Source organism: Porites lutea, chromosome 1, assembly GCF_958299795.1.
Source record: "Porites lutea chromosome 1, jaPorLute2.1, whole genome shotgun sequence".
Classification (NCBI taxonomy): Eukaryota; Metazoa; Cnidaria; class Anthozoa; order Scleractinia; family Poritidae; genus Porites; species Porites lutea.
This window is the reverse complement of record NC_133201.1, coordinates 34,995,163-35,018,763: the sequence shown is the minus strand read 5'-3', so window position 1 is coordinate 35,018,763 and position 23,601 is coordinate 34,995,163. Positions and strand designations below refer to the sequence as shown.

The 23,601-nt window shown below is 38.4% G+C and overlaps 2 protein-coding genes across 2 annotated transcripts in view; one reads left to right on the top strand and one right to left on the bottom strand.

Annotated features, from left to right (window-relative positions):
* The first annotated feature begins 876 nt into the window (after nt 1-876).
* Nucleotides 877-18,138, top strand: LOC140948996 (uncharacterized). The gene is made up of 16 exons (XM_073398255.1): nt 877-981; nt 3,576-3,681; nt 4,253-4,353; nt 4,973-5,132; nt 6,947-7,122; nt 7,865-8,036; nt 8,598-8,779; nt 9,634-9,724; nt 9,879-10,015; nt 10,290-10,437; nt 11,164-11,345; nt 12,630-12,774; nt 15,363-15,544; nt 16,140-16,314; nt 17,281-17,424; nt 17,875-18,138. The coding sequence occupies exons 1-16, from the start codon at nt 953-955 to the stop codon at nt 18,136-18,138; spliced, it is 2,394 nt and encodes a 797-aa protein (XP_073254356.1). The 5' UTR covers nt 877-952.
* A 1,643-nt stretch (nt 18,139-19,781) lies between these two features.
* The window catches only part of LOC140948986 (uncharacterized), a 15,330-nt gene continuing 11,510 nt past the window's right edge, over nt 19,782-23,601 (bottom strand). Inside the window, exons 3-4 of the mRNA XM_073398245.1 lie at nt 23,156-23,337; nt 19,782-20,100 (exon numbers count right to left, since the gene is read on the bottom strand). Of these exons, the coding sequence (XP_073254346.1) occupies nt 19,793-20,100; nt 23,156-23,337 (490 nt within the window). The 3' untranslated portion in view covers nt 19,782-19,792. The remainder of the gene's footprint in view (nt 20,101-23,155; nt 23,338-23,601) is intronic.

Below are 23,601 nucleotides of genomic sequence, written 5' to 3'. Positions count from 1 at the left end.
TTTGATACATGAGTAATTAATAATTATTCGAATAATTAAAAGAATTAAAACTAAAGGAAGTTGTATAGGAAGTGCATTAGAGGAAGTCGAAGGGAACTATTCTACGTGGCTAATACACATGAAGCAACTGGCCTGGAAAAGGGGGGAGTTCATCGCGAAATTTGTCACGCGACAGAAGCTTGTGATTTACAATGTTGGTGCGAACCCAAAGTCAAAGCCAATTCGATCACGAGCAAAATAATTCATGGGAACTTTGCAGCGATTTGTGCACTGACGACAGTTGCGCGATTTGCCTATCCTGCGTGGGAGACAATTGTTATTCCTGTAGGCAATGTCATTGTTTGTAAACAAGGACGGACGCATTACAACTATAACCTAAAAGAAGAAGAAGAAGAGAACGAAGAAGAATAATCTAAAATGTTATTAATAGGATATAGGAGCTAGTAAAGGAACGTTGATGATGATGATATTTCTTTTTCTAGTAAATGGTTCTAACTTGTAATCAACTTGAACTTGGAAAGGGCCGTTGGCTTGCATAATGGTTTATCAGCTAATGATGTTACAAATTAGCGCTTTAAAAAGGTTTGACTTCCTCTCTATCTGTCTTGTGAAACTTCTACCATCCCCCTTTTTTCCTTTCAAAAAAAAATTTACGGTTTCCCCAAAATCCTCTGTCCCCTCCTCTGTGTGGTATTCGACGAAAAATCAGACTAATTTTAGCAACACCAACAGAGAATATTCTATGGCTTAAGAAAATCACTCATCCGTATTGTGTGCTACAAAATAAGGTTGAATTCTCTGAAACTGAAAACAATAAACATACTACAAAGGAATCTATTGTTTTCTTTTGTTCATATAGTCCCGTTATGCAAATATATACTAGTCGCCACTACGCTTTGTATCCTTACTCTTGCAATAGCCACATTCTTGGCCAAGAAGGACCAATTGCAATATGACATCGCAGAAATACAAAGTTCGCAGGTAAGCCAGTTACAAGGTTTGAGTATTTTAAAGACAGTGAGTTGTAGGGAAATGGTGCATGAATTGTGTAAAACAATAAACAAGTATCCACCGAAAAATATAGTGCATTGACAATCGTGAAACTGCCACATAATATCGTTATTAATCCTACGATTAAACCTCTATCATACGCCTGAGTTCCAAATTTAGTTGCTTATTCTTTTACAAAGAAACAAGTCTAATTTTAATTTGGAGCTTTAAAGAGACGACTCAACACTGTATTTAAGTTATTCGCTCTTAGCATATCATCCAAAGGTGTGCCGTCAGTTCGCAATCACATTAGACTTGTACAAAATCTACGTTGCATAGCCCTATAGTATAAAATAAACTATAGTCTTAAAAAATTTTTATGTTCGAAGATTTTAAAAGTCATAAAACCCTAGCAATGTATGTTTTGGAAATCTCTCGGGCTCTTTGTGTTTATAAGTTTTGATGCACTCATTGCACACTTCAATCAAGGAAATGTCGTAGCGAACAAACATATTACTGGGTGTTGTTAAAGTGCCCACGTAATGACACCTCATATTCAATGAGTACATTCGTTGTGTTGGGAACTATTTTATTTTAATATTTCTCTTTCCCAGTTGAAGTCACCGAAAATTGGCTCAATGGAATGCCACTGGCTAAGGATATATATTCTTTAAATTTGGTTAAATGACATTCTAGAATATACGTCACTCAATTTACCAGTCACAGTACAAGATCTGGTGTTCGTTTTCCTTTTTTGTTGGTTTAAAACACTTTATTCTGTTTCAGAAAGAACAGCTCTTTTTTCTTTGGAGTTAGATAAAAACCAATTCAACTCTCAATACAAAACATGATGTTTATAATTTGTTTAAATGGCGCGAGCCATTGAACCACTTAACCGTGAAAGGGTATGAATTCATGCGGATTTGTAGCAATCAAAATCCGATTTCCACTGTGTACATGTATGCTTCCTAATGGAAGCACTTGAATTTTCTTTTTGTAGTTTCTATATTTTGCTTTGAGGCTGTTAGATTAAATTTGCAACGCACTGAAACCTTGAATACTAAATCCAAAATTGCGAGGGTTTGGGGGGTTATAGCTCCCTATCTTTGACAAGTAATAAATTTACAGCATAACTTGCAAAGATAACTTCGCTTAGTAAAATCCAGCTAGTGCTGCGTTCTGATTGGTTGAGCTACTACTAGGCTATACACATGTTATACAGCCCACTAGTAGCGAAAAGCGCGGGCTTTTTGGCGGCAAAAAAGGATTAAAGTCTAGCTTCAACTAGCTAAATTTTTTTTATTCTCGATATTTTTGACCAACTTGTTGGATTTTATTAAAACAATTATTCCTCCCGCCCTCATGGCCTCTGAGTCAAAAGCCGATTCGACCTTCGGCCTCATGGGCTATTGACTCACAGCCCATTCGGGCTCGAGGTATAATTTTTAATTACAAAGTTTCCATTCAGAAGGTGACCTTTATATAAGGTTTGAGGTACTTATCTTTGTTTTTTTTTTTTTCCCAAGAACGGATGGCTTTTCGAACCGATACAAAAAGCTATCCGGTATCAGAGTATGAACAGCAACGAGGGTCCCCAATCGGGTCCTTCAATCCCGTAATCCCCAGGGTTATTTTTGGTGTTCCACCTCCCGCGCATACTTTCAATCCCGAATCTCGCCTCGTCTTTGCTTTTAAATCCGGGATACCGAGCTTCAAATATGGAAAATCCCGAATCCCGTAAAACCTATTGAGGACCCTTAGCAACGGCACAGAACTGGAACAAGTCGTTAACCAAATCGAACATCGTGCCGGAGCAGTTCGCGGAGAGGGTTCGATAAACTAAATCCCGATCCTCGATCTTGAATATTTACTTCCATCTTAGAGTTGTCCGGTCCTCGCCCCTATTTATTCACTTTCGCAACGGTCCAACAACCCCTTCACACTACACCGATGTGTGGCACAGAACCTATCCGATATGTGGCGCTCCACTTTCGAGATTAGCGTGGTGCAGCTTCGCTCCGTTACAGAAATCGCGCCTAAATCACCATTCTTTTGTGTGGTACCAGAATCCCTATCCAGTATGGTTTTCATGCCGGAGTAAGCGCTATCCGGTATAGTGTGAACATAGCCTTAACCCTTTATCCCTAAGATCAAAATTTGAATTCTCATTTGCTGTTCCTACTTATTTGCTACAGAAGTTGTGGGAAGAAGTTGATAAGACATCAAGCAAATTCATCTTGTGTGATCATGTCCGTAATTCTCATGACCACTCTGTTTTACAAAGCATTGATATTACAAAGAGAAATTTGGTACTGATAACTCTTAAGGCTTAAAGGGTTAAGAATTCGACACTAAAATCTGTCAACATTTGACAGATTGAACGGGGTGAAATCATTAAGATGAAGCCTGGGAAAGGGGTAGTTCTCTCTTCTTAATTGACGTTTCGCTTTCATGCTTGCTTAAGCTTCCTTTTGTGTCAGGTTTAACGCCCTGGTTTTTTTACTAACCCTCGTCCTCGCAGATATATATTTTGGGACTAACTTACTTACTTTTACTGTTATGTTCGTTGTATTTGTTTCATTAAGTACTGATGACATGGCCGAGGAGTTTAAGAAAAAAGCTGTGGCCTTCAGCCGGACGCTAAGAGGTCTCGAAGATCGAGCCGAGAAATGTGAATCTCTAAAATGGATGGTGAGTTAACATTAGCTCTTAGAGAACACATTATAAGGGTCCTTTTAATGAACATTAACGGAAGGATATATATTCAGATTCATTGCTGCATTATCGAAAAAATTTTTAAAAAAATTAAAAAAAAAAAAAAGAAAGGAAACGGGAGAAGCAACTTTATAACCTTAACTTGACGCTGCTAAATTAACATTGATTAGGACTAAAAAGAAACCAAAAAAACTATAACAAAAAAAGAAAATTACGAACGAAGTGAAAAGAAAAAGGCGTAGAGAAAAATGAGACAGAAACTGATGCTGACAGTATCGAAATGGTCTACGTTTTTTGTCGGCATCTTAAAGCCGCTAGGAAAGACATTAAAGTTTCCTGGCCACATCTTAGAGCCTATGCCTTTATCATTTTATTTTGTATTAAATATAATTAGTAACTGGCTTGTCTAACTACTCTTAGCTTATACAGTGATAGCTGTTCTACGAGTACTTCTGGTGGTCAGGACATAGGATTAAAGGCTTCCCTCATTTCCCATATTGCAAATATTATAAAATCGGTGTATAAGAAGTAAATTTTTTTTCTTTAGGACAAACAATCCTCTGGCACGGTCATGTCTAAGGCAGAGAGTGACAGTACCTTACTTGATTGGCAGCCATATTTGAATGATGGAAAAAGAAAGTTAACGAGGTAATGACCGTAATAATATCTTAATTAATGAACGTTGCTTTGGAAATTTGTCTTTGGCAATTGCGCATGTAGGGTCATTTAGGCATGCAGAACTTACTGCAAAGACTTGCTCGAGTGTCTCGTCCCACAAAGCCTCTCTGCGTGGGAAACTACTGGAGTGACCTCCAAACAATAGCTTCCCAATACGCAATTGCCCAATGCCCAAAGCAAGCTTTATTGGACTAGGTTACAGATGTCACCACCTGTTAATTGTGACTTATTAGTGCCTGATCCAGACCTTGAGATAAGTGTTGTCACGAGAGAATTCAACAGTCACTTTTACTATTCTGCGTCGGTTGTTTGCTTTGAGGCAGTAGCGCGTGGACTTGATGTAAGATGTGCGGACGTCTCTTGAATTAGACTTTCGTTTATTTACAACCTCTTAAATTACCTTAAGAGAAATTCCCATATCCCGGTCAACGCCCTAAGATTCATTCTCTGTCCAATTATTCTCTTTTACCTGACTGTATGGCGTGTTCAGCCGAGATCACGTGATTTTCAAGGCTTCTACTGGTCATTTTGTTGGACGGTGGGCTCATCTTTGCTTTAGTGATGTTTATTTCATTTGTTTCATTGTCAGGACCTCGGAGAAGTTAAAAGAGATTCAGAAACACAGGAAGCAAAAGAAGATCTCTTTCATTTTCTCGGTTAAGGAAGCCCTACCTTCATGGGCCAAAAAGAAAGTCCGCGGGAGCCATATTCAGTTAAACCAGCTCGTTAGCGACACAGATGACTACCAGGTTAGGATAAATTATTTTATAATTAGAGAATCTGAACAAAAAGAAACATCGCGTGTTTTGAGTTTATATTAGCTGTAACTTTTCCCAGTTTGAGAGTTAATGCTTATAGTGATATCCCTTTTTCCATTCGCAATTAGTCATCTAAACGGTGTCTTAATGCCTCTGTATTACTTTATGTGTTATCTGTTACATTTACTGTACCACCTTTTAATGAAGGAAAATAAAAGCCAAAATACAAAAAACTCTTATGTAGTGCACATGAAAAATAATAACCTGAGATCAGGCCCAATTTGAGCGGTTCTCATACATTCTCTCTAACGGCTACCGCTGAAATTGGGCCTGATACAAACTATTCAAGTTTGTGCTCGTTACGGCCAGATTTTGGCCGTAACGCTGATTGGCTGTTAGAACAATGCCACAAGATCTGATTGATTGTCGGAAATGCCGGAAGTTGAAAGCGCTTATTCCTCGCGTGGTTGCTTTCGTGAATGATCCTTCGTCGGTTGAGAGAAGGATCGATTTTGCCGTCTTTTTTTATTGTTTTATGGTCTTATGGTAGGAAAATATGCCTTAATATGTGCCATGGAAATTCAGAAAATACATGTGGTTGTTCATATCTTCTCAGGATTTGCTTTATTTACGGAAAGTGAGTGTATCGCGGAGTTGAATCTCTCTGCTAGTTGTTGACCGCTAACAAGGTGCATTTTGATTTACCAACAAACGGGTGCAAATCGAAATACTGTCCATCTTAAAACTGGTTTCATTTGAAAGTTTAGCCGGGAATCACTTCTCTGAACGGGGTACGCAAGCGGAGGCCCACTGCGAAAGAAACCTCATCGCCAACTGTGAAGTATTAGACGAAAATATCGCATCGCTGTTCAAGGAATTTTCAGTGTTCACAGACTGGTTGTTTGACTACGCTTTTTGTTAAAAATAAACGAAGAAAACTGGTGTCCTCGCTCGTTGGCTGTTTGCTTTTGTTTTTAAAGATTTATGTACTGAAAATCGGGGGAAATTGCCGAGGAAAATATCAAGACAACGGAAAAATAGAGATTTCAGTATTTTAAATTCCAGAGCGCCTAGCCAAAATAATAAAACTAGTAGAACATCGTGTCGCCGTCTTTTCGAAAACATTTTACCTTCTACGCCAACAGAAGTAACCTTCGAGATCTTCCTTAATCTCGCAAGAAGTTAAATGTGATTGTGCTGACTGTTTTATTTTCCGCTGAAAAAATTAACAGATAAAAGCTATTTTTTAAGTCAGCCAGTCTGCATTTTTTCCACGCGTGAAAAATTTGCATACTAGAAAAACAAGCAACGGAAGTAATTCTGATTGACTGATTCGGCAAATGTCAATCAATCAAAAAAGTGGGCGGCAGACATTTCGTTAAAGGTTTGTATCAGCTTCTCTTTTCGTTTCGCCTTGCCCACCGGAATGTAATTTTCAAAGCGAAACGAAAATAGAGCCTGATCTCAGGTTAGAAAAATAATTGTTTGAAATCTGCCTTTTTTACCTTTTAGATAGAGAAAGAAGGCTAATTGTAGTATTAGTGGTCATGGTAATTAAATTATTACAGGGATACGAGAAAACCCGTTCAATCCAAATGTGCCTTAGGCAATAGAGCGTTGAATTAATGATTAATATTTGAATTTTTTTTTACATAATTCATTAACTCCCTCGCTTCCCCCTCCCTCCCCCAAGGGGTTTTTCCCTGGAAACACCGGATTTTTCTCCTCTCCTGCTCCTCTATTTCCAAATTCATTTTGAATAAAATATGCAGCGTATCTGAAAATGCTATAATCTTTTTTTTCAGGTACTAATAGACGACATCATCCTGCAAATCAACCCAGCAGATGAGCTGTCGAAACTGGTGTATAAAATATGCCAAATGCAGGACTCAAATCAAAATGATGAACTAACCAAAGGTCTACACAATCTGTCGAGTCGCTGGAATTCACTTAATTTGAAGGTTATTAACAATAGCAACAGGTCAGTTTTTATTTGCTTTTTAAAATTTATATCGAATACAAGACACTGCAATGTCTCGTCACATTTCAAACACTGTACCTAAAAAGCAGTTAAGTTGCGACGGGGTCGAAGAATATTTCCGACAAACTATCGAGCGTTAGGTTACTTGATAGTTTGAGCAAACATCAATCTTCAAGCTTGAGTTCCGATATAACCTCTCAAACAGTATGATTTAAAAGGAAAAATATCGATGCAATAACAGCAAGTTTTCCAAAAGGGCAAACACTAATTACTTGCATAGAATTTCCTTTGGTTTTTATTAGTGGATAATCAATGAATTTGAAAATAATCTTTTTCTCCTAAAGAAATCTGGGATCTTTTAACGATCCGTGGTTTCTTTTGAAGAAAACAAACCTGCATATAAATGTCTCAAAGGCATCTTGAGTGCTGAAGTAAAATCTATCAGAGACAATCATGCTAATTTGAAAAAAGAAAGTTAACCGGGGCATGTTTTTCTGTTTGTTTCTGTTTAAATTAATATTTATTACTTTCCCTTATGTAACTGCATCTCAAAAAAAACTTGTAAGCATTATTTAAACATGGTGTGATGTGATATTTTATCACTGAGCTATGTTTATAAGTCTTAGTCTGTCAATTTTTTTTCCATTAAATGATTAACTAAGCAGTTCGAGTCAAGCTGCTATGGTAAAATGACGCTCATTTTACGAGTGGCAAACCGACCAAATGATTCTTTCGTTTTCAGTCTGGAGTCATTGGGATTGGACGTTGATCACGAGTACCGGAAACTGAACGAGTGGTATCAAAAATGCGACGCCCTTCGTCCATGGCTTGATTCTACAGAAAATATTTCTAACGCAGAGGTCGGTAACGAAATCACTGTCAATGAAGTGAAAGAAAAATTACCCACAGTTCAGGTAATTTTGTCTTTCTTTGTTTCTCTACAGTCACTTTGCTATTTTGGATTAAAAAAGGAAGAAAAATACTACTTGTGTTTAACTCAGTTCCTCTTCTAAATAATTCGTGTGTTTTAGACAGTCTCACAACCTTCTTTGGATTGGTTGGCAGCGTCACCATTTGAAGTCGCTAATTTATTTTCGGAACAGGCTTGTTATAGCTGATTTCATTTAAAAATTAAACATTGTTCAATAGTTGCTGATTTCTTCCCCTGGGTTTCTTTCTAAATGCTTGTAACAAACAATAGCGGCATTTTGCATATAATTATAAAGTCCACAACAGGCCATTTGCACGATGGCGTCATTTTACTACTACGACCAGAATTCTTTTCGTTTTTCTTTTCATATTTAAATTTGGAAGCCCTAGTGAGGCTTAAATAACAAAAGCCCTAATTTGCACATTAAGAAAGCAAAACCCTGATGGATCCTGGTCATAGTAGTAAGATGACGCCATCGTGCAAATGGCCTATTAATTTTGTTTTCACTTGTAAATTAATTTTTATGTTGAATATGATAAACCAGGAAAAAATAAAGGAATGTCAAAGCCGAAAACCTCAGTTGCAACAAATCAATGGTGATGCTGACGTTCTTCTGGACAGCGGTCGCTTGGACCAAGGAGATGCGGAGAGGGTGGAACGAATCAATGAAACCTTGAGTACTCGATTCACGACAATCAGCACAAAGCTTGAGGAAGCGCAAAGCAAGTAAGAGCGACTAATATCAAATAAGAGTATGGTCCTTTGCATCTAAGTTGGACCATTCAAATAAAAGTGCGTAGCACTGTCAATATCTTTGAGAGAGCAATGGTCAAGTGTAGTGTGCTTTGTAACGAGATGTTGAAAATGTTTAACGTTTTTTAGTCCTAACGCCATAATTCACCTAGACTGAAAAGAACAGTGGCTTAAGTATACACACTGATTCCAAGAGTGCCAGAGAGAAAACCATTAAAAATCAATTGGATTGGATGATATTTACGTGAGAAATACCTACTTATGTAGCGGTGAACATATATAGGAGCAAGAGTTCGACCTTTACAGAATATTCAAACATGACTAACGTAGGAAAAGTTTTAATCCTTTTGCGAACTATAGCGTAACCACTTTGGAAGGAATTGCCAGAGAAATTGAAAGAAAAGAAATTGGTGGTTTTGCCTCTCGCCAAAAACCGAAGTTTCTCTTCGTGACCAGCTGTCAATGACGGCTCGGGTCGAGGCGAGCGTTGTTTGTGTTTGGTAACTTTTCTTTGTTTAGTTGTCGTCGCATAGAATTTTCGCAAGCAACTTTTGTTTTTTTCTCCTTAATTAATTTAGATTTTTAAGCTCAATACCCGAGAAAGCGTACCAATCAGATTGCTTTAATCACCATGATCGCCGGTGAATATTGATTAGTGTAACCCTATCATTGTTAATTTGAGAATCATTCTCTTTCCCAGAACTGCGATCTTTTTAGCCAGCGCCACTTTCCTTCAGGATGTCCTTTGCAATCGTTAAGCTTCATGGTAATTAATCACAATTTGTTGATAAAAAGTAAAAGGTTCTACCTTTCTGTTTCTTATACAGATTGTACAGTAGGATTCATGCGCTGAAGAATATGCCTGACCAAAAGAAGGAAACTCAGATCGTGGAAGTCACTGTCAAACCAAACCTCATGGTACTGCAATTTAATGAAACGGCTAAGCCGAACCCGTTATTATTTTTCTGTTGTTCTTCCCCAGAAGGGAAAGTATGGCTAAAGAAAATGCTTCGTTGAACAGACTTATTTGAAATTGCTGATCTACTTCGTAACTTTTTCCCCATTTTTCTAGCCGCCACGAAAGGTTATCTCACCTTTTCACAAAGATGAAGATAAGACCAATAAACACAAAATAACAGATTCAATGAAATCCATCAAGAAGCTTGCGCGACCTGGCACTGCATCAAAAACAGTCAGCGAGAAGGAAAGGTAAGCAAGCAGAGTGGAATGTAACCTCAAGAAGGTCTCTTTAGAGAGTCTCACTCACTTAGAAATAAGACTGACTGACTGGCTCCTAAATCAGTTTCGAAAAGGTTATTTTGAAGCTGAACACACAACCTTCGACACAGTATATGGACGGAACATTAAATCGTAAATAAAGTAAATAAGAAAAAAAAAAACGATTCTTGACGAACAAAAGAGATGTCACTTGTATAGTTGTTACATTCAGTAATTACATTCAAATACTCATTCCTTCGGGTAGGATTCAACAAGAGTCCTCGACAGAATTTAACGCATCACTAGAAACTTGTGAAAAGGCATTGGATGAGCTGGATGAGGAATCGTTGCACAACTTTACTGCTGTTGGGTCTACAGTCATGGAAGTACAAGAGCAGCTAGACGATATTCAGGTACGCAGATCTAACTGAGATTAAGATACACGAAGCGGAAGATTACAACGTGAAATCTTTTTGTTTTTAAACACGATCCATTGCGTCTGCATTAATTTTTGTCGATTTTTGTTTATTTGAAACATTGAATGAACTTAATCACGGTGATATCTGTTCACCTAACAGAACGCTTGCCCACACTTTTCTTTTTGGGTAAACTATCACCTGATGGCAGTCTTATGGTAAATGTATGGGAATTGTGGTAATACTCGGAAAGTGATAATTAAAATAAACATGATATCACTCAGCTTCCAAGCAAAGTAGAGAGCAAGATTGAAAAACTTATTCTTTTTTTACATCTCCCTACAGCTGTACCTTTCGACCGGCTTTTTTCACCCCGCCACATGTACATGGAGGTAGGGGACCCCATATAGGTGAGATAACATGTGGAGGGTCACCCCAGCCATCATGTAAACGTGATCAAATTAAAATGAGAGATTATATGGACAGGCAGGTTACTCCACCTAAGCGGGTTACCTTAGCTACATGGGGTTGCCCACCTCCTTGTGAACAGGCCCTAAGATATGTTAACGGCGAACTCAAACCTTTAGCCAAGGGGGAGAGAGGTTTTCACTCATGAATAATTATTTCTGTGTGCCTCGGTTTAAATTTGAATCCAATGGGGGGGTCTCTTTAGGGTCTCTTTCACCTTGGCCACCACTGCCCTTGACGAAAATTTTTTTTCAGGTTTTGGAGCAAAACATGAAGCAGGAGAACAACAATTTTATCTTGGTTAAGGAAACCTTTGAAGAAAGCGAAAGTATGAATGTGATGACCGTGGAAAGTCGTGTAAGGCTGCGTAGAAAGGTCGATGACTTAAATGATCGTTGGCAAGAAATGTGGCGTTCCCATGAAGTCAATAAGCAGCGGTAGGTTTTGCATTCTCAATGTATTTAAAGCTATGTACACTTAGTAACAAGTGGTACAAAGCTCAGTTTGACCCATCCTCGGAGACCCAGGGGCAGAAAGTGGGGGCGAGGGAAAGTCTAAACGGGCGGAAAGGTATGGCACGAAAAAAAGTAAAGAAAGGCGAGAAGAGCCCCTGGGGACAATGTCTTACCAGACCAGTTCCAAACGGTCACCGCCGTTCTGACTTCTGATTGGTGCCAGAAAACTTTTGAGTTTTTCTGCCCAATCAGAAGTCAGAACGGCGACGACCGTTTGGAAGTGGTCTGGTCTGGTCTCTTCCGTTCTTTACTTTTCTTCGTGCCATATCTTTCCGCCCATTTAGACTTTCCCTCACCCCCACTATCTGCCCCTGGGTCTCCGAGGATGAGTGTGACCTCGTCAATAAGGCTACCTTTGAGCCATGAAAATCTGTTAAATCTGACGGTTTGGCTTTGGCCAAAAAAATGCGGTTGGCTTAAATGTAGGGTTTCACCCTTATAGGTGTTATAAATATTCCCATCCGCGGAGCCCGCATTTTGTTCGGCTAGCGAAACTGGCAATGACTCTATGGATAAATCCAACACCAGAATCACAAAACCTTTTCCGTTTTGACTGCGCCTTCGTTGAGTAATATTTATTAATTCAAAGTAGACAGAATGCAAATTAATGACAGACAAAGAGAAGTCCTCTAGGCAAATTTTCTTTTGTCTCTTGTTTCGTCAAAACACAATTGAGTTTGTTATAGATGTATACACTGTATAAAATAAATCATTTAAGAACTGCTGAAATGAAATCAAATGAAGAATGATCCTCGCAGTTCTTATATGATTTATATACATTTATATTCATCTCTTTCACGGGAACATATGAACACATAATTGACCAACTTTTCAGTGGCTTCATAGCTCAGTTGGTATCGCGAGGTCACGGGTTCAAATCCCGTTGAAGTCCTTAATTTTTTTAGGGTTAGTCACGCAATTGCATAAATTGCGTTCACAACTGCAAGGATCATTCTTCATTTGAAGATTGAGTTTTAATTTTTTTTTCAAAAGGCTATAAAAAAATCTTTTTAGAATCAAAGACTTTCGGCACTAACCCTGGGGAGGAGGGGGGGGGTCAATTTAGGTTTCTGGGGAACTGCCTACCTACCCCTCCCCTTAGCCAACATTAACAATCACTTCTCACTTAGGGTAAAATGTTGGCTCAGGAGAGGAGTAGGTGGGCGGTTTCCAAGAAAACTTATGTTTTTTTAATCCTTCACAAAGCTTGGTGCAAGCGATTTTGATTATGGGTGGTGAGTGGATGGGACGGGTCAGCAACAGCCTTGATGAACTGGAGGAGAGCATGAATGCGGTTGAAATCAAAGAAGATGACCTGAACGCGCTACGCGAAGAAGAAAAAAGGCACAAGGTAAATAGAATTTAAAGGGGCTGTGTTAAATATTGGCGGACCCATGTCAAGAGGGTGGTAATGCGGGTACCCAATTCTCAGTTAACTACTAATTTTTTGGCCAATTATCAATTAACTACTGTTTTTTTTGGCCAGATATCAGTTTACTGCTAACCCCATTGGCACCCTCTGTCAAGGCTGTCTACTTCATTTTCTATTGCCAGTTCGCTATGAAACTTAAGAAATAACCCAAGAGCTTTGGCAAACAAAATATGTCTTCCAAGCTTTATATAAATCGTTACAAATAACAAAAATTAACTTAGTAAAACTGTCTGGCTAACAAGTTTTCAAACCCTAATTGCAATCCATTTTAGACATTTTAATCTTCTTCAGATTTATTCGTCCGTGCTTCCTTTGTATTTGCTGTCATTTACTCCCTCTTCTTTTTGAGCGGCTACCTAATGTTTCACTCGAGTTGTGTTGTAATCATGTCTGTGTTACTCGTGATGGAAAGTGCAGTTGAAAGCTCTCTTTCGGCCATGCATATGGATGAACATGCATAAAATATGCATCAATAAACTACAAACAACGCAACGACCACAATATAAAGAATAATAATGTAGCTCTTGTGACAAGAGGGAAAGAGAGAGATAAAAAAGAAAAAGAAAACAAACAACGTTTGTCCCAACAGACGTGTCTATTCATGAATAACCGCGTTAAACAGCCAATTACTATGAAACGGCAAAAAAAAAAAGAAAATACACAAATAACAAAACAAAATACGAGGTTCCATTATGTTCCTGGTACATCTACATCTACATTTATTAGTTGACAACGCTTTCGCATCAAGTCAAGTCATCTGGTGTTACCTGCAGTCCGGAAATCAAGGTGTCCTGCGAAATTTTCCTCTGATGTTTTTAGATTTTGTAAGGACCAGTAATAAATATAAGAGGATTTTAAAGAAAAAAATTTTGTGCAGCCTGTGCAGCTCGGCAAGATTTAATCCTTTAGGTCCCAAGACGGATAACTAACATCAATTTTCTAAACACAACATCAGCAGATCATCAAGAGTAAAGGTTATGAGAATTTTAAGAACGCTTTGATCTTAAACCAAATTCTAAACAATTCTTAATAGAAATGTATGGAGATCAGTCTGGAGAATTTGTATGTGGATACTGGGGCTTGAAGGATTAACCAAAAAAAAAAAAAACGATGTCATCTCTCGCTTATTCAATCTCTGTCCGTTAAAATGATGGGATATTAGTCCATTAAGCAAATCCAAAGTCCATTAATGGAAAGTGACATCACCGTGTTTTCTAGCAAATCTTACCAATGTCACGCGAAGTGTTCAATCGACATTGCAATTCTATGACCCGTAGTCTTACACTTCAGAAAGTTATGACGTTGTTGAGTTGTTTGGACGGATTCTCTGAAGAAGTTATATGGCGCACTGGCGCCTTTTGTAAATCGAACGTAAAAAGGACGTAAAAAAGGTTCATGTTGGGGCTGAAAGTTTTTAAGCGGGGCGCAACATTCAGTGATACATCATGGAAGCCGAGGACACAAGTAAGTAGACAGGGTCGTTTAGATTGTTTACGAGGGCAGATCATGATACTCGGGATGTTCGTCGTATTTCGTTTTATTTCATTTATAAATTTAATTGTTTGTTTGGTCACTCACACATTAAACGCAACAAAAGTTGAATAATGGTTAGGCTTAATGGTTAGGCTTCCTTCTTTACAATTATTGTACATTAATGTGAAGGAAGCCTAACGAGGCTGGGAGTTTACATTTATAGGCTTCCTTAAGCTAGATTGCTAATTACATGCTTCATTACCACAGCGTGTACAGTACAGAAACCATTAGATAAAACTTAAGCGAAATAACGACAATCAATCAGATTTTTTAAAATCAAATCTACAGCTGGTGAGTGTTCTTCAACGGCACCATGATCAGTCAAAGTCTCATTCTATCGATTTGCAGGAATAGCCGTTGATTTTCATTAGTGTTAGCGGAATTTTCTCGGCGGAACTGATTTTATGAAAGCGTCAACCGTCTAGTATTTCCTATTCCAATTCATGTGATCGGCTAAGATCATATGAGTAAAGTTAGTATTGCCAACAGTGTTGTGTTACAAGGCCAATTGCTTCTTGTCTCCACGACAACGGACGGATCACGCGAATAAGTGGGGCCCATAGAAAAATGACTTGTAGTTCGAGTTCTGAGTGATTCTAAAACAATTTCAATGCGAGGGGATTCTATTTGGCTAATAAATCTTTTTTTTATCCATGCAACTCATCCTGTCTCTCATGATCACTTCATTCGAGCAATATTTTATTCTAGTGTACATGGGAAATCCCAAAAATTCTGGTTGGTTCGTACCATTTCGTTTGGGGAGCTTCAAAAAACAAAGGCTATGATTTGAAGGGATGCAGTTCTTCTACTCTTTAATCTGTTCATCTGATTTGGATATACGTTGTAGCAGGTCCTTCTCCCACCACCTCAAATTTTATAGTTTCAATTATGCACAATTATTTTTCCAAAAGTAAGACATTTTGATTTCAAACTAAATCCACTTTTCTGAGTGTACTCTACCCTGACATTGCTAGAACATCATAAACAAGATAGCATCACATGAGGATTCTGTCAGTGCAGCAGTTGATGTGGCCAGGGAAGTTCACAGGAGAGATCTTGTGACCGAAGAAACTGGTGAAACGATTCAACGAGAAACAAAGGCGCTAGAGGATAGGCTAGAGGGATTGATAGGAGATGCAGAAAAGAGGAAACAAAGGTATCTTCCCCCAAAACAATTTGAAATGCAATTATAGTGATCAGTCGTTCAAACCTGGGCTATATTTACTTCCTTTTGAAAAAACTGTTTTAACTATTCAAAAGGCCCTTAGAGCCTTGTCCAAGTTCCGACAAGGAGTTAATAGCTTAATTACCATATCATTCTTAAGTCAGTGCCACCAATGGCATTGCTACTCCACTCCATATATAAACCAACAATCCTTTGATTTGCTATAGTGAAATGCTGGACCTTGAAACATCACCTTTTCGATCTTTTCGATCATAATGCAGGTTGTACATTTTTACTCTTGGAAAAACATGATCCTAAAAATACAAGAAAAAAGTTAAATCTCCAGCTCTTTAAAAATTGTTGAAATTTGGCCTTACCCTTCCGTAACAGAAGTGGTTAGATTTAAAGATGGTCCATAAAAGTGGACAATAAAATTAACAAGTTTATATGCCCGTGGCATGAAAGAATTTCACCCTACCCGTTGTTCGGGCCAGGCTAGGCCATCACGTTTCAATATTTCCCATTAAGTCCTTCAGGAATATTTTAAAGTATTGTTATTTCGGTTTTAATTTCAATCTTCTGTTAGGATTGCTGAAGCATTGCGAAACGCTGAGCAAACTACTACGGTTAATGAGACGATGGTGGCTTCTAGTGTGATTGCTGTTCATTCAAGTCCTGACGAACCTCATGACGATTCACAAAGTGATGAAGGATTTGTGGAACCAAAACATCATTTCTTCAAAAAGAAACCAACTTACGAGGTTGGTAAAGCGACTTTTCAAACTCCATGATTAATAATAATTAAAAAAATAATAACAACAAATAAATCATGAATCACGACTTTCTTGCACTCTTTAATTCGCGTTGCACTCGATATCAAAACACGCACTTGACGAAGTAAGTAGGTACCCTTCGAGCAAAGCTTGCAGAGTCTTTTTGAGTGGAGAGGAAAAATTAATAGGAGGCTCTGCCTGAACCACATCGAACTTTTGAAGTCGCCGAAAAATCGTTCCGGACTAGTCAATCTTGTTTTCTTTCGTCAAACTGGTTTTTTCGACTGCGAGCATCCGCTTTTTGATAAATCGGCCTAAGTCATGACTGAGCCTGCTGTGCTAAGTGCACGGCTATTAGTCTTGGTTGGAAACTGAACACCAGTAACAATCAGCACATGCTCAACAAAGACCTTTCTCGATCCATGCACGAGTACGCCATAATGAAGTGAAAGAAAGGCTCTGCTAGCAGGTTGACACCGGGGTAAACCCTTTATTGTTCCTTTAGCAGCATCATTTGCTGCAAATTTTTCCTCAACTTTCAAAACAGTGTTTATAATCAAGGCATGCAGTGAACACATCTGAGACGGAAAAGTATAAAAAATATGTTAATGACCTATAAGGGCATTTGAAAGCACGTTGTTAGGACAGCTTTCGCTAAGTGTCTCATTTTGTAGTACAGTAAAAACCGGCAGGTAAGAACTTCGCTGGGAAATTAGATTCTTCTTCTTTGGGTTAGTGAGTGATGATAGTTTTGGCTAAGTAGTTCTAAGTAGGTTCTTAATTATGTTCTTATTTTCTGTAATTAGAATTTTACTTTTTTTTATTCTATGATCATAATTTTACCAAACTCACATACATGTATAAGAACCTGTTTGATCTTGCCTGGCTAAAAAGGTTCTTGTATTTTTGGTTTACCTCTAAAACGTATTAATTTTCTCAAATTTATTTCAATAGTCACTCATCAATCAGAAGATAAAGGACTTTCGAAAAGAAAGTAAAGCCATGCATGACTGGATGGATGAATCAGAGACACTTGTCAAATCATTCAGCGTTGACATGGATTCCCAAAAAGCAACAAAGGTTCAGCAGAAAGTAAATGTAAGTGTCACGTGGTTTTCTTCATACTGTTTTTCTGAATCATAAACAAACTGTCCTTAGATCGGGAAGTGAAAGAAACAACACTACGTGCGCACAGGCTTCAGCTGACGAGTTTAGTTAACGCCGGCCTAAGGAATGAGACTCGTAAAAAGATCCTAAGATTACCTTTTGTGCCTCGCTTTGAGCCGTTTGCCCTCTAGCAGCGGGTCTTGTGCTCATGAGGAAATGTCTAGCGGTTATTTCTTTTTAAAATGCAGATTCGCATACAGCGTCGATCAGGAGAGATAAAGAGCAAACTTTGGTGTATGCATAACACCTGATCCTTGATACTTATTGTTAAAATCATTTAAAATCAGGTTATTGATAGTCATTAAAACTGCAACGTTACTCGATAGTAACAGTGATAATGTGGTTGATAGTCAGTGAAGCAGGCTTCTTTTTTTTCCTTAGACGCGATATGAAGAAATCAAGGAGAAACAGGCCAAGGTGGATCACATCGTCTTATTAAGCAAGCAAATTGAGAACGAAACTTTGGACCCTACAGTCAGCGAGCCGTTTGTAAAGCAAGCCGACCATTTGAAGGAAAGATGGAAGAAGGTTAAGGAGATGATTGAAAACTACGGTGAAGCAGACGCGGGAAGCAAAGCAAAAGAAGGCAACTGCTGTGTCATTTTCTTAAAAAAGAGACTGTTTCCAGCTTGGTATTACAATTAAATCTGCCTGACGTAAAATATATTAAAATATACTCAGACGTCCTAACCAATATCGGATAAAAGTATTAATACTACCCCTGTTTATCTTCCGGAACAGCTAAGCCTCTTAAGAGGAGAATAGACTATTGTATTTAAGAGAAAAAAATCGGTTTGAGGCGCCTAGAAGTAAATAGACAAAATTTTGTCTTTGACGTAATCTCGAAAACATTTTGCAATAATTAACAATGCTTCTATAAAATGTGTGTTAAGGTAAAGGGATTTTCACAGAACGTAGTAGGAACATTTTGTCCTCAAACATATGAAATTAGAAGTAAGTTGGGGAATTTAAAGGTCACATTTATATTCTGAGGAATTACAGTTATTTAATAAGTAGCTAGTGTAAATACATTGGATCGCAAAAAGTTGCTGTGTGGGTCAACGGTTTTTTTTTTCGCCAATTAGATGACCTTTAAATTATTAAAAAACCGAACGTATGAGAGAAGTAGAAGTCTTTCAATTGAAATGAGAGCGATTCAGTGAAATAGGTTACAGAGCAAGTGCGCAAAACCAAGTAGTTTTGACTGACTCGCTCAACCCACTGCCACCACATCTCGTGAAAAACAAGCGAAAACGCACTTTTTGTGCATTCTAAAACCATAATTCTGAAAATCTTTCCTAAACGAGAAGCCAAGCTAAGTCTTCAAGTAGCAAGCAAAATTTGGAGGGAGCTTTGCTGTTGTTTTGTTTTTATTCACTGACAGTTTCAGAAAGGTACTTTTTGCTGAACGTTAATTTTCAAGCCTCATTGGTGTAGTATAGTAACAAGCGATCTGCTACACAACGACACATAAACGCAACAGTGAAACACATTATTTTATGTGTCCTGAAGTTTATTTAAAAGGTGATTCAAAATTAACATCAACCATAAACTTAATAGATCTTTTTAGTTATGTTTTGTTTTCCCATTTCAGACCATGTGATATCATCCTTGAGAAATGTTGTCTTAATTGTCGTCCTATCCACATGCAATGTATGTTTGAGAAGGTAAATTTCTTTGAGGACATCACGTTGTCTGAATTGGGAAACTAAAACATACACGTTAAAAAGGTACATTGCTTTTTGTTTAAATTTCTTTGACCAAACTTATTTACTTTAGGGTGGTTTACATGGACGATCTTACATCAACAGGATTATCTAATCTATCGAATCATCTAAGGACGAAATTCTTTCCTAGTTATCCTAATAAAGATATATGCGTAGGTCTCGGGGTCGTCATTGATGTTCACAGACGCTGGGTCTAACTCTTACGCTTTCGATATATTGAAATTAAGACTTGGCAACGAGCCTCGGGCAATAAAACAAAAGAAATGTATTATTTATTGCTGAAACTGAAGATTAATTCTTTTGTTTTATCCTCCTGAGCCTCAGAGCCAATTATGAATTTTAATATATCGAAATTGGTCTATTCTGGTACAACTATAATAAAGACAAAAGATCTCAGCACTTAAATCGTATACTTCGTTGCCAGGATATTCCTTTTTTTAACATAAACAAGCACCTTAAAGCGACATTAAAATAAAAAAATAAAAATATAAAAGACTCTCCTTCAATTTGATGTCAGGTCATCTTTAGTTAGGAGACGAAGCTGTTAGGATGTAGTTGTTGGGTTGTTGATATCACCCATCACCACGCACAATCACAACCACGGGACCATAATCTTGTTGACCATCCAAGCTAACCTCTACAAAGTTAGCCGGTCCACCAGATATGTCACGATATGGAGTCCTCACGTCACATTTTCCTTGGTTATAGGTCTTCTTACAAGCGTAAGTAGCAAAGCCCGACCGCTGATCATCAGCGACCACGGTTATGGTGATGTTGTAGTGATGGGCCAGTCCGAAGCAGTAGTCAAGACGAAGGTATTGAAGCTTTTGGGTAATAACCGTTTTCTTGGTGTGAGTTTTGAAGATTGGTACAAGAAGAACTGCAAAAACAAACAAACCAACAAACAAATTAACAAACAAAACAAGTTTTCTAGTAGGAAAGAGCGGTATGACCCGACTGTTTACATGGAGGCGGGGGACACTAGGTACGCTGTAGATGAAATAAACCGTTTAACTGAGGTTAGCTGAGGTAACCCGCCTGTCCACATAACCTCTCATTTTCACTTGACCACTTGTACATGATAGGTGGGGTGGCCGTCGAGTTGTGTCGCCCGTTCCGCCAGACCGGGTAACACCTTCTCAGCCGGGGTAGAATCTTGCCACATAAAAGTTTCAACGTGGAGTAACCCTTGTTACATTTAATTCGTTGACTGGACAACTAAATAGCCTTGGAGGAGGCTTTTATATCATTAAAAGTGACGATAGAAAGCAAAAGCAGCAAGTGACCGAGAGTACTTAGATAAGCTGCATAGGCGTGGCGCCAGTATTATTAAAGGCTACACAGTTTCACAGATATCTCGCACATTCGGTTGGCCTATATACGCTCCAGTCCCGCCGGGACTATCTAAAGTGCATGCTAGTGTTTAAGAGCCTTCATGGCCTGGCTCCAGCATATTTAATTGATGAATTTAGCCACTCGCGCGATTTCCATTCATATAACACGTGCCATAGAGATTTGCTCCGTCTGCCGCTAGCTAGGACAACTAAGAACCAGGGCTCCTTCAAGTTCAGCGGAGCCAAGATCTGGAATACGCTTCATCTGTACTTGAGGAGCGAGCATGATATTAATAAGGTTTCGTTTGGCCTAAAAAGGCACTTTACATCCAAGCAAAAGGCACTTTACATCCAAGCCTAATTGAGCCTTAGTTTTGTTATACTTAGTTGTACCATTTTTTATCTTTATTTGTCTGGTGTGTTGTTTTTTCTTTTTCATCAGGGCCCCATACAAAACAGCCTCGCTGAAATAGGCACCCCTGAATATTGTTTAAAAAAGATTACGTGAGAGAAGAGAAGCATTGACTGCCAAAATACTTGGTTAGACACAACAATTGGTTCAGTTTGTTCTTTTATGTTTTGGAATAAAAAAATTAAGAAAACTGTTATTTTTAAACTTGTTATTTCTTTTAATTGATTTTAGCGGGGCTCCCGCGCGCGCCAAGCGTGCGTGGGACAGAGCCCCATACTTATGGAATATGGTCAACCTCTTTTCGCTTGGTAGTCACGTGACTGACCGAGCGTACGTACGTACGTACGTACGCACGCGTCTACAGATTGTACGGGTAGGGTAGGGGAGACTATCAAGGCAGGGAAGACAGTTGCTTTTGACTTTTCTCACCTTTTTCACGCGTTGGTCACGTTCTACGTCCAATTTTTATGCTCTGATTGGTCAAAATTTGACAGGTGAGTTCATGCGGAAAATTTAGGCAGCATCTTGAACCTTGTTTACTTTGACAGCTGAAGCTGACAGAGTTTTGTGTCAACTTGTGATGTTTTTAACTGTCTTTTTCCACTGGATGTACAAAATGAAATTCAGCTGCTATCGGAAGTCTTCTGTTATTCATGGCTAGTTTGTTTGTTGGGTTTTTGGTTGAGAAATACGTCAATTGTCAAAGTTGGAAATCCGATTTCCGATGGTATCGTTTTCGTTTTCACCTTGCTTAATGCGTGAGAGGGTTTCAAAGTCTAAAGCGATACTGGCCTTACTTGATACCTTTGAGGAGCTGCATCTCGACTGGTAAGCCTGAGTAATTATTGTCATTGATGTTCGTTTTTTATTTCTAATTTAATGAAGTCGAGCGTAGTTTGTGCGGCTATTTTGTTTACGCACGTTTGTAAGATTTGAGACAATGATCTGACCGAGTATCAGGTTTATATTAAAAGTCTTTAGACATTTTCTCACCGCAAATAGAAAGAACAGGTTCCAAAGAATTTTTAGTTATAATTCTGGCTGTAAAAGAAGCTTTGAGCGATTTTCTTGCCTCGAGTTCGTCTTTGAAAAAAGCAAACACCGGGAAGCCGGCTTAAAACAAAAACTTCAGCGTTAAGCTCGAAGACTCAGGATTTTTAGAGACACTTTAATACTTGTCTTCCTGAATGAAAATTGTCGTCTCTGTATATGTTTCACCGAATTTTTTTTCTTTTATTGATTATTAGTAGTCTCTCTTGTAATTTTAATCGCTGTGCCGATTGTTTTCAGTCGTTCAGTAAACAACGCTTCCCAGAGTACTCAAAATGCGACGCGTTAAACCATTTTAAAATAAAAAATAAACATAATAAATTCTTTATTATATTGGAGCTTAACTGTGTTAATGTTCATTCAAACACTCGCCACAGCTAGCACTGCAAAAGTCAGAACCGGCTGGCCGTATAGGTGATTTTGGAAATTTTTTTAACGGTTTAGCTAAAGCCCACGCGTGCTTCGATCGTCCTGAATGTTGAATGATAGCAATTTGTATTGCAAAACTGTCAAATACTGCATTCTGTTGTCCGAGGTCTGTATGATAAAAACAGTGCCTCATAGTACTGTTTCACCTCAGATGTGATGTTTAAATGATATGTAAGGTTGGTTTACACGAACCCAGATTTGTTGGCAATATTTTGTAAAGTAAACTTGTCGAACGCAAAAAATTCGACCGGAACTTTTTTCCAGGCCTAATTAACCTACGGTGATGAAGAGCCATTATGGCTCTTAAGAAATGTGATCGAAGACGATTGCCAGTTTTTAGGTGTACATATGAGGCCATCAACTCGATGTAAGATTTCGTTCACTCTGGGATTGTTTGCAAATTGTTTTTGTCTAAAATCACTTAGCCTTTCCCTGAAAAGTCACATGAATGTGCTCTATATAAAGTTAACTGAATTGTGGAATACAAGTTTATTGTTTGATTTAAATTATAAATTTATTAATGGGAGCCTCGCTTTTAGCCCTGGCTAAATCTATATATTAGAAAACATCTAAGGATACAAAATATCTAGAAATTAGCCTGTCAGATTGTTTGAGTGACAATGACGATGACAACGACGACAATGATGATACAGAAGTGTCGGGGGCGGGGGGCGGGGGGCGGGGGAGTGTAAATAGCACAAAACATTTACCTGAATCGTCTCCTTTGCTGGAATTCAAAAACGTAGCATACTCCATAGGAGTCATCTGCCAGCGTGGTTCACTAGGCATAGCATAGTCCTTAGTTGATACATTGAAGTCAAAGGACAACGAAAGAGTGAAAACGAAGGAGGGGGCGGGTCCAGTCGTGACCTCAAACAGCAAATCTTTGTACCTATAAAAGAACATGCAACACTTTACCATTTGTCACGAAGACTGTTATCAAAACGTAATAACACCATCAAGCAGGTCACTGATTACCGTAGATTGGAATAGAAGCTATAGCACATACGCGCTCAGTCGCTTATTTAAAATTTCGACTCCACTAGTCCATCTTAAGTGAAAAACATGGCCTCTGGGTTTCGCAGCCTCAGAGCTCAGACATTATTATTCGTGCGTCGCCCAAATAGAGTAATCCAGTTCGCTTGTTTTGATTCAA